Source organism: Ciconia boyciana, chromosome 29 (genome assembly GCF_034638445.1).
Source record: "Ciconia boyciana chromosome 29, ASM3463844v1, whole genome shotgun sequence".
NCBI lineage: Eukaryota > Metazoa > Chordata > Aves > Ciconiiformes > Ciconiidae > Ciconia > Ciconia boyciana.
In genome coordinates this window covers 823,326-834,838 of record NC_132962.1, presented here as the reverse complement: position 1 = coordinate 834,838, position 11,513 = coordinate 823,326, and the positions used below count along the sequence as shown (strand labels likewise).

The 11,513-nt window shown below is 53.5% G+C and overlaps 1 protein-coding gene across 1 annotated transcript in view; it reads left to right on the top strand.

Annotated features, from left to right (window-relative positions):
• Positions 1-1,006: 1,006 nt before the first annotated feature.
• GABBR1 (gamma-aminobutyric acid type B receptor subunit 1) overlaps positions 1,007-11,513 on the top strand; it is a 29,060-nt gene continuing 18,553 nt past the window's right edge. Inside the window, exons 1-3 of the mRNA XM_072847881.1 lie at positions 1,007-1,048; positions 9,805-9,886; positions 10,464-10,667. Of these exons, the coding sequence (XP_072703982.1) occupies positions 9,805-9,886; positions 10,464-10,667 (286 nt within the window). The 5' untranslated portion in view covers positions 1,007-1,048. The remainder of the gene's footprint in view (positions 1,049-9,804; positions 9,887-10,463; positions 10,668-11,513) is intronic.

The following is an 11,513-nucleotide window of genomic DNA, read 5'->3' as shown; positions in this document are numbered from 1 at the left end:
GCGTGCAAGGCGATGGGCGTGCAAGCGCACGGGTGTCCCTGGCTCCGTGTGTGCGTGTAAATGGGGGGGTGGGGGGTGGGGGTGGGCGCGTGCATAAGGCGCCGGTGTGCGTGCGCGCACGGGGAGGCCACGCGTGTGCGAGGAGCGTGCGGGGGTGCAGGCGGGGGTGCGAAGGTGTGCGAGGAGCTCGGGGTGGGGGTGGGGGTGACGGAGGGTGGGGGTGGGGGAGAAGACCCCTAGGGAGACACCCCCCCGGCCCCAGTGACACACACGTGTGACACGCGTGTGACACACCCGCGTGACACACACGCGTGACACACACGCGGCCACACGCACCCTCATGTGAGTGACAGCATAACTCCCCCCCCAAAATCCCACTGTCCCCCTCCCCACAGCCCCACACTCGCCCCCAACCCCCCACGCCTCCCCTCCCCCACCCCCTCCCCCACCCCATAGCCCCTCCCCCACCATCCCCCCCGCCCCCCCGCAGCGCGGCCGCACTCCCTCCCTCCCCGCTACCGAGGCGGAGCCGGCACCTCCCCCTCCCCCACCCCCTCCCCCCCCGCGCCCTCCCCACCCACCTGGGTCCCTCCCGCGGGCAGCCCCGGCCTCAGCGCCCATCCCCGTGGCGCCGCGCCGCATCCCCCTCCCCTCCCCCCACTACACACCCCCCGGCTCCCCCATCCCAGGGACCGTCCGTGGCCCTCCCCCACCCGCGCCTGTCCGTCCGTGGGCCCCCCACCCGCGTCCGTCCTTCCCCCCCCCCCGATTTTTTCCCATCCCTCCATCACCGGGAGTTTCCCATCCTCCATCCGGAGCATCTCCATCATCATCCTCCCCCCACACTCCGTGACCCCCCACACGCTCCGTGCCCCCCACCCGAGCCCCGTGACCCCCCCCACCTCCGTGCCCCCCCCGGGCTCCGTGCCCCCCCATCTCCGCCCCCCATCTCCGCGAACCCCCCCCGGGACTCGCTGTCCCCCCCATTTCGATTCCCCTCCCCCCAGGCTCCTCCTCTGTGCCCCCCCGCGGACAAGCCCAGGCCAAGGTAAGACACCCCCCCAAAAAAAATAGGGGTCCCCCTTTACTGGGTGGGGTGGGCCACGCTGTAGGGTAGGGGTGGGGAGAGCTGGGGGGTAGGGAGGGGCACCCCCCTTTGTGGCCAGGGGAGGGTGGGGTTGACACCCCCCTTGTTTTCACCCCAATAATGCCCCCCTTAAACCCGCACCCCCAGACCCCTCCCCCAACCTGGCATGCTGGGCCCCTCCCCCACCCTGGGACCCCTGCCCTCCCCCCATTTGGCACCCCTGTGTCCCCCTGCCCCCCCGTGCTGGGACCCCTCTCTCCCCCAATTGCTCCCCCCCCCAAGACCTTGACAGGTGTCCCCTCCCCGGGCCCTGGGACCCCAAACTTCCCCCTCCCATCCGGGGGACCCCCCTATCCTGGACCCCCCCCAATCCTGGGACACCACCCCCATCCTGCACCCCCCAATCCTGGAACACCCCCACCCCCCGATCCTGGACCCCCTGATCCTGTGACCCCCCCTATCCTGCACCCCCCAATCCTGGGACACCCCCCACCCCCGGAACCCCTGATCCTGGGACCCCCCATCCTGGACCCCCCGATTCTGGAAACCCCCTCCCCCTCATCCTGGAACCCCCAATCCTGGGACACCCCCCTCATCCTGGAACCCCCGATTCTGGGACCCCCCATCCTGGACCCCCCAATCCTGAGCCCCTCCCCTGATTCTGGACCCCCTCCCCTCATCCTGGGACCCCCCGCAATCCTGGGACCCCCCTCATCCTGGACCGCCCCGATCTTGGGACCCCCCACCCTGGGGTCCTCTCCCCATCCTGGCCTCCCTCCCCTGCCATCCTGGACCCCCCGATGCTGGGACCCCCCATCCTGGGGTCCCCTCCCCAATCCTGGGACCCCCCTTCATCCTGCACCCCCGACCCTGGGAATCCCCCACCCCCACCCTGAGGTCCCCTCCCCAATCCTGGGAAACCCCCCATCCTGGGCGGGGGAGAATTTGGGGTGCTGGGGGGCCCCTTTGCCAAGGGGGGCACCCAGCACCTCCTCCCCCAGCTGGGGTCCCATGGGTGCCTCTCCCCCCCCCCGCTGCGAGCTTCCCCCCCCGGGCGGGGCCAATATGGGGCTGGGGGGGGGGTACCCTGGGAATTGGGGGGCCCGGGGGGGGCCGGGGGGGCCCCGCCTGCGTCCTGCGAGCTCAGCAGTAACCAAGCAACGGCCTTAGCGCCTCTAATTAGCCCTGATTAGCGCCCGGGTTAATTAGCCCTGATTAGCACCCGGGTTAAGCACCCCAAGGCTGCGCTGGGGGGGGGGGGGGCACAAGCTGGGGTGCCCCCACCCCACCCTCCTCCCCCAGGCCGGGATCGGGCCCCCCCTGCGCCGGCCGGGAAATTCTTCGAGCTGTGAAATATTGATGGCTTGATTTTTTATTAAAAAAAAAAAAAATTGAAAAAAAAAAGAAAAAGAAAAAAATTTGGAAAAAATTGAAAAAAAATTGAAAAAAAAGGAAAATCAACTGGAAAAGAAATTTGGAAAGAAATTTGAAAATAAATTAGAAAATAAACGTGAAAATAAACGTGAAAAGAAATCTGAAAATAAACGTGAAAATAAATGTGAAAAAAATTAGAAAATAAAGTTGAAAAGAAATTAGAAAAAAATTAGAAAAAATTAGAAAAAAATTGGAAAAGAAATTAGAAAATAAATTAGAAAAGAAATTAGAAAATAAATGTGAAAATAAACGTGAAAATAAACATGAAAATAAACATGAAAATAAATGTGAAAATAAATTTGAAAAGAAATTAGAAAAGAAAATAGAAAATAAATTAGAAAATAAATTTGAAAAGAAACTAGAAAAGAAACTAGAAATTTAAAAATAAACATGAAAATAAACATGAAACTAAACGTGAAAATAAATTTGAAAATAAATTTGAAAATAAACTTGAAAATAAATTTGAAAATAAACTTGAAAAGAAATTTGAAAATAAAGTTGAACATAAATTAGAAAAGAAACGTGAAAAGAAACGTGATAGTAAACGTGAAAATAAACGTGAAAAGAAATTTGAAAATAAACGTGAAAATAAAAGTGAAAATAAACTTGAAAAAAATTAGAAAATAAAGTTGAAAAGAAATTAGAAAAAATTAGAAAAAAAATAGAAAAGAAATTAGAAAAGAAATTAGAAAATAAATGTGGAAATAAATGTGAAAATAAACGTGAAAATAAACATGAAAAGAAATTTGAAAAGAAAATAGAAAATAAATTAGAAAATAAATTTGAAAAGAAACTAGAAAAGAAACTAGAAAAGAAATTTAAAAATAAACGTGAAAATAAACATGAAACTAAATGTGAAAATAAATTTGAAAATAAACTTGAAAAGAAAGTTGAAAATAAAGTTGAACATAAATTAGAAATTAAACGTGAAAAGAAACGTGAAAAGAAACGTGAAAAGAAATTTGAAAATAAACGTGAAAATAAAAGTGAAAATAAACTTAAAAAAAATTAGAAAATAAAGTTGAAAAGAAATTAGAAAAAATTAGAAAAGAAATTAGAAAAGAAATTAGAAAAGAAATTAGAAAATTAGAAAAGAAATTAGAAAATAAAAGTGAAAATAAAAGTGAAAATAAACGTGAAAAGAAATTTCAAAATAAAAGTGAAAATAAACTTGAAAAAAATTAGAAAATAAAGTTGAAAAGAAATTAGAAAGAAATTAGAAAAAAATTAGAAAAGAAATTAGAAAATAAAAGTGAAAAGAAAAGTGAAAAGAAACTTGAAAAGAAACTTGAAAAGAAATTTCAAAATAAAAGTGAAAATAAACGTGAAAAAAATTAGAAAATAAAGTTGAAAAGAAATTAGAAAAAATTAGAAAAAAATAGAAAAAAATTAGAAAAGAAATTAGAAAATAAAAGTGAAAATAAAAGTGAAAATAAACGTGAAAAGAAATTTCAAAATAAAAGTGAAAATAAACTTGAACCAAATTAGAAAATAAAGTTGAAAAGAAATTAGAAAAAATTAGAAAAAAATTAGAAAAGAAATTAGAAAATAAAAGTGAAAATAAAAGTGAAAAGAAACTTGAAAAGAAACTTGAAAAGAAATTAGAAAATAAATTTGAAAAGAAACTAGAAAAGAAATTTAAAAATAAACGTGAAAAGAAACATGAAAATAAATTTGAAATTAGACTTGAAAAGAAATTAGAAAAGAAATTTGAAAATAAACTTGAAAATAAAGTTGAAAATAAATTAGAAAATAAACTTGAACAGAAATTAGAAAATAAAGTTGAAAATAAAGTTGAAAATAAAGTTGAAAATAAACGTGAAACAAAATTTGAACATAAATTTGAGCATAAACTTGAACATAAACGTGAAAATTAATTCGAAAATAACCTTGAAAACGAAATAGAAAATAAATTTGAAAATAAATTTTAAAAAAATTTAAAAATTTCCCCCCACAATTCAAAGTAAAATTGACAACGAACATCAAAGAAATGGAAATTCTGGGCCCGGGCGGCGGCTGAAGGCGGCCCCAGGGGGAGGGGGGCGGCACCGGTGTTTGCACACGCGTGGCCCCCGGCCCGGGTGTGCAAGCGGGGGTAGGTTGCACCGTGCGTGTGCAAGGAGGGTGTAGGTTGCACCGTGCGTGTAAGCAGGGTGTAGGTTGCACCATGCATGTGTAAGGAAGGTGTAGGTTGCACCGTGTGTGTAAGGGGGGTGTAGGTTGCACCGTGCGTGTAAGCAGGGTGTAGGTTGCACCGTGCGTGTGTAAGGAAGGTGTAGGTTGCACCGTGTGTGTAAGGGGGGTGTAGGTTGCACCGTGCGTGTAAGCAGGGTGTAGGTTGCACCGTGCGTGTGTAAGGAAGGTGTAGGTTGCACTGTGTGTGTAAGGGGGGTGTAGGTTGCACCGTGCGTGTGTAAGTGGGGTGTAGGTTGCACCGTGCATGTGTAAGGAAGGTGTAGGTTGCACCGTGCGTGTAAGCAGGGTGTAGGTTGCACTGTGTGTGTGTAAGGAAGGTATAGGTTGCACTGTGTGTGTGTAAGGAAGGTGTAGGTTGCACCGTGTGTGTGTAAAGAAGGTGTAGGTTGCACCGTGCATGTGTAAGGAAGGTGTAGGTTGCACTGTGCGTGTGTAAGCGGGGTGTAGGTTGCACCATGCGTGTAAGCAGGGTGTAGGTTGCACCGTGCGTATGTAAGCGGGGTGTAGGTTGCACCGTGCATGTGTAAGGAAGGTGTAGGTTGCACTGTGTGTGTGTAAAGAAGGTATAGGTTGCACCGTGCGTGTGTAAGGAAGGTGTAGGTTGCAGCGAGCGTGTGTAAGCGGGGTGTAGGTTGCACTGTGTGTGTAAGGGGGTGTAGGTTGCACCGTGCGTGTGTCAGCGGGGTGTAGGTTGCACTGTGCGTGTGTAAGGAAGGTGTAGGTTGCAGCGAGCGTGTGTAAGCGGGGTGTAGGTTTCACTGTGTGTGTAAGGGGGGTGTAGGTTGCACCGTGCGTGTGTAAGCGGGGTGTAGGTTGCACCGTGCGTGTGTAAGGAGGGTGTAGGTTGCACTGTGTGTGTCAGCGGGGTGTAGGTTGCACTGTGCGTGTGTAAGGAAGGTGTAGGTTGCAGCGAGCGTGTGTAAGCGGGGTGTAGGTTGCACTGTGTGTGTAAGGGGGTGTAGGTTGCACCGTGCGTGTGTCAGCGGGGTGTAGGTTGCACTGTGCGTGTGTAAGGAAGGTGTAGGTTGCAGCGAGCGTGTGTAAGCAGGGTGTAGGTTGCACTGTATGTGTAAGGGGGTGTAGGTTGCACTGTGCGTGTGCAAGCGGGGTGTAGGTTGCACTGTGTATAAGGAAGGTGTAGGTTGCACTGTGTGTGTTTAAGGAAGGTGTAGGTTGCACCGTGCGTGTGTAAGCGGGGTGTAGGTTGCACTGTGTGGGTAAGCAGGGTGTAGGTTGCACCATGCGTGTGTAAGGAAGTTGTAGGTTGCACCGTGTGTGTGTAAGGAAGGTGTAGGTTGCACTGTGTGTGTCAGCGGGGTGTAGGTTGCACTGTGCGTGTGTAAGGAAGGTGTAGGTTGCAGCGAGCGTGTGTAAGCAGGGTGTAGGTTGCACTGTATGTGTAAGGGGGTGTAGGTTGCACTGTGCGTGTGCAAGCGGGGTGTAGGTTGCACTGTGTATAAGGAAGGTGTAGGTTGCACTGTGTGTGTTTAAGGAAGGTGTAGGTTGCACCGTGCGTGTGTAAGCGGGGTGTAGGTTGCACTGTGTGTGTAAGCAGGGTGTAGGTTGCACCATGCGTGTGTAAGGAAGTTGTAGGTTGCACCGTGTGTGTGTAAGGAAGGTGTAGGTTGCACTGTGCGTGTGTAAGCGGGGTGTAGGTTGCACTGTGCATGTGTAAGGGAGGTGTAGGCTGCACCATACACGTGCAAGCGGGGTGTAGGTTGCACTGTGTGTATGTAAAGAAGGTATACGTTGCACCGTGTGTGTGCAAGGAAGGTGTAGGTTGCACTGTGCGTGTGCAAGCGGGGTGTAGGTTGCACTGTGTATAAGGAAGGTGTAGGTTGCACCATGCATGTGTAAGCGGCGTGTAGGTTGCACTGTGAGGTGTAAGGAAGGTGTAGGTTGCACCGTACATGCGCAAGCGGGGTGTAGGTTGCACCGTGCGTGTGTAAGCAAGGTGTAGGTTGCACTGAGCGTACAAACACGGTGTAGGTTGCACCATGCGCATGTGAACGACTGTAGCTCACATCGTGTGTCGGCAAAGGGTTGTAACTAGCACTGCCAGTGTGTAAGGAGGATGTAGGTTGCACTGTGAGTGTGTAAGGCAGGTGTAGGTTGTACTGTGAGTGTGTAAGATGGGTGTAGGTTGCACTGCACATGTGCAAGCAGGGTGTAGGTTGCACCATGCGTGTGCAAGTGGGGTGTAGGTCGAGCTGTGACGGTGTAAGGTGGTTGTAGGTTGCACTGTGGGTGTGTAAAGAAGGTGTAGGTTGCACCGTGTGTGTGCAAGCAGGGTGTAGGTTTCACTGTGAGTGTGTAAGGCGGGTGTAGGTTGCACCATGCGTGTGCAAGCAGGTTGTAGTTTGCACTGTGCACGTGCAAGCGGGGTTTAGGTTGCACTGTGACTGTGTAAGGCAGGTGTAGGTTGCGATGCACTTGTGCAAGTGGGGTGTAGGTTGCGCTGTGAGTGTATAAGGCAGGTGTAGGTTGCACTCTGCACATGCAAGTGGGGTGTAGGTTGCTCTGTGAGTGTGCAAGCGGGGTGTAGGTTGCACTGTGAGTGTGTAAGGAAGGTGTAGGTTGCACTGTGAGTGTGTAAGGTGGGTGTAGGTTGCACTGTGTGTGTGTAAGGCAGGTGTAGGTTGTGCTGCACGTGTGCCAGCGGGGTGTAGGTTGCGCTGTGAGTGTGTAAGGCGGGTGTAGGTTGAACCGTGCGTGTGCAAGCAGGTTCTAGGTTGCACCGTGTGTCTACAGCGGGCTGTAGGTTGCGCTGTGAGTGTGTAAGGTGGGTGTAGGTTGCGCTGCGCCTGTGCAAGCGGGGTGTAGGTTGCGCTGTGAGTGTGCAAGCAGGTTGTAGGTTGCACCGTGTGTCTGCAAGCCGGGTGTAGGTTGCACTGTGCATGTGTAAGGGAGGTGTAGGTTGCACTGCACGTGTGCAAGTGGGATGTAGGTTGCGCTGTGAGTGTGTAAGCCAGGTGTAGGTTGCACTCTGCACGTGCAAGTGGGGTGTAGGTTGCGCTGCACGTGTGCAAGTGGGATGTAGGTTGCGCTGTGAGTGTGTAAGCCAGGTGTAGGTTGCACTCTGCACGTGCAAGCAGGGTGTAGGTTGCACCGCGGGCGTGCAAACGGGGTGTAGGTTGCGCTGCGAGTGCATACGGCAGGTGTAGGTTGCACTGTGAGTGTGTAAGGCAGGTGTAGGTTGCGCTGCGAGTGTGTAAGGAAGGTGTAGGTTGCGCTGCACGGGTGCAAGCGGCGTGTCGGTTGCACCGACGCCTATAGGAGCGGACGTACCTGTACCTATAGGGGACAGCCTGCGTGCAGCGTGTGCCTCGTGGGGCTGCCACGCGTGGGCTCTGCACGGGCTGTGCGCACGTGGGCGTGTGTTCTATAGGGGACCAGCCCGTGCGCGCGCGCATCCCCCTGGGCGTACTCTATAGGGGACGCTGGGCTTGCGTGTGCACACAGCGGGCCGTGCTCTATAGGGGGTGACATGGTTATGTGTGTGTGTATGCGCGGTGGGGCGTGCTCTATAGGGGATGCAGGGCATGGGGGGTATAAGATATGCGGAATGTAATCTATGGGGGAGGAAATCTATAGGGCGTACTCTATAGGAGATGTACACTATATAGCGGAGGCGGGACATGTGGGGTGTACTCTGTAGGGGACGTACTCTATAGGGGATGCAGGGCGTCGGGTGTACTCTATAAGGGAAGTAATCTCTAAGGGATGCAGGACGTGGGGTGTGCTCTATAGGGGATGTGCTCTATAGGGGATGTACTCTATAGGGGATGCAGGGCATGTGGTGTGTACTGTATGGGGGATGCAGCATCTGCGGGGTGTAGTCTATAGGGCATGTGCTCTGTAGCGGATGCAGGGTATGTGGGGTGTACTCTATAGGGGATGTGCTCTATACGGGATGCACTCTATACAGTGTGCAGGGCGTGTGGTGTGTATTCTATAGTGGATGTACTCTGTAGAGGATGCAGGGCATGTGGGGTGTACTCTATAGGGGATGTACTCTATAGTGGATGTACTCTGTAGGGGATGCAGAGCATGTGGGGTGTACTCTATACAGGATGTACTCTGGGGGATGTACTCTATAGAGGATGCAGGGCATGTGGGGTGTACTCTATAGGGGATGTACTCTATAGGGGATGCAGGGCATGTCTACTCTATAGGGGGTGTACTCTATAGGGGATGTACTCTATAGGGGATGCAGGCCATGTCTACTCTATAGCGGGTGTACTCTATAGGGGGTGTACTCTATAGGGGATGCAGGGCATGTCTACTCTATAGGGGGTGTACTCTATAGGGGATGTACTCTATAGAGGATGCAGGGCATATGTGCTCTATAGGGGTGTACTCTATAGGGGATGCAAGGCATGTCTACTCTATAGCCGGTGTACTCTATAGGGGATGTACTCTATAGAGGATGCAGGGCATATGTGCTCTATAGGGGGTGTACTCTATAGGGGATGCAAGGCATGTCTACTCTATAGGGGGTGTACTCTATAGGGGATGTACTCTATAGAGGATGCAGGGCATATGTGCTCTATAGGGGATGTACTCTATAGGGGATGCAGGGCATGTGGTGTGTACTCTGTAGGGGGTGTACTCTATAGGGGATGCAGGGCATGTGTACTCTATAGGGGGTGTACTCTATAGGGGATGTACTCTATAGGGGATGCAGGGCATATGTACTCTATAGGGAATGTACTCTATAGGGGATGCAGGGCATGTCTACTCTATAGGGGGTGTACTCTATAGGGGATGCAGGGCATGTGTACTCTATAGGGGGTGTACTCTATAGGGGGTGTACTCTATAGGGGATGCAGGGCATGTCTGCTCTCTAGGGGATGTACTCTATAGGGGGTGTACTCTATAGGGGATGCAGGGCGTGTTGACACCGGGAGCATATTCCATAGGGTCTCTGTCCACCGCTCCGCCCCCCCGGGGACAGACCCTGCCCATCCCCCCCGCAAGGCGACTCTGGGGCTGCCCCTTGCAGGCAGGGGGTGCAGGCAGGGGGGGGGCCCCAGCTGTGTCCCCCCCCCCGCCCCATAAGTGTGGGGCTGTCGCCGTCCCTATAGATGCCGCTGCCGCTGCCGCTGCTGCTGCTGGTGCTGAGCGCGGAGCCCAGCCGGGCGGCCGTCCGCGTGAACCTCACCGAGGGTACGTGACACGCGTGGGGGAGCCCGAGGACACGCGTGTGACCCCCCCCACCGGCGTGTGACCCCCCCAGCGTGTGACCCACCACCCCCGGGCGTGAGCCCCCCCGGTGTGACCCCCCACCAGTGTGTGACCCCCCACCCCACCGGCGTGTGCCCCCCCAGCGTGTGACCTCCCCCCTCGGCGTGACCCCCACCCCACCGGTGTGATCCCCCACCCCACCCCCACTGGCATGTGACCCCCCCATCAGCCTGACACCCCCCCCCGGTGTGAGCCCCCCAGCGTGTGACCCCCACCCCACCGGCGTGACCCCCCACCCCACCGGCCTGACAACCCTCCCACCACCATGTGACCCCCACCCCACCCGTGTGATCCCTCCCCCACCCCCATCGGCGTGACCCCCCCACCTGCATGACACCCCCCAGCTTGTGACCCCCCACTGGCATGTGACTCCCCCCACCCCGGCGTGACCACACCCCTCCCCCAGCGTGTGCCTCCCCCCCAGCGTGAGTCCCCCCACCCCACCAGTGTGCCCCCCCCCCCCCGGCGTGCCTCCCCCCCACCGGCGTGTGCCCCCCAGGCTGCCAGATCATCCACCCGCCACGGGACGGGGGCATCCGCTACCGGGGGCTGACCCCCGAGGAGGTGCAGAGCGTTCGCTTCCTCCCCTTCGACTACGAGATCGAGTACGTCTGCCGGCCCGACCGCGAGATCGTGGGGCCCAAGGTGCGCAAGTGCCAGCGCGACGGCACCTGGACCGCCATGGGCCACCCCAGCCGCTGCCGTGAGTGTCCCCGTCACCCTTCCCGTCACCCTTCCCATCACCGTCACCATCACCGTCACCATCACCGTCACCATTACCATCACCATCACTGTCACCATCACCATCCCCGTCACCATCCCCGTCACCATCCCCGTCACCATCACCGTCACCATTACCATCACCGTCACCATCACTGTCACCATCACCATTCCCGTCACCATCCCCATCCCCGTCACCATCACCGTCACCATCACCGTCACCATCACCATTCCCGTCACCATCCCCATCCCCATCACCGTCACCATCACCGTCACCATCACCATTCCCATCACCATCCCCATCCCCATCACCGTCACCGTCACCATGACCATCCCCATCACCCTCACCCTCACCATTAGCATACCTGTCCCCGTCACCATTCCCATCACCATGACCATCCCTATCACCTTCACCCTCACCTTCACCCTCACCTTCACCTTCACCCTCACCTTCACACTCATCTTCACACTCATCTTCACACTCATCATCACCATTAGCATTCCCATCATCTTCACCCTCCCCGTCATCTTCACCCTCCCCGTCACCTTCACCCTCCCCGTCACCATCCCCGTCACCATCACCATCCCCATGACCATCCCCATCACCTTCACCCTCACCTTCATCCTCACCTTCACACTCATCTTCACACTCATCATCACCATTCGCATTCCCGTCATCTTCACCCTCCCCGTCACCATCCCCCTCCCCCTCACTCTCACTATCCCCATGACCATCACCTTCACCATCACCATTAGCATCCCCATCCCCGTCCCCGTCACCCTCCCTGTCCCCGTCACCCTCCCCATCACTGTCACCATCCCCATCACC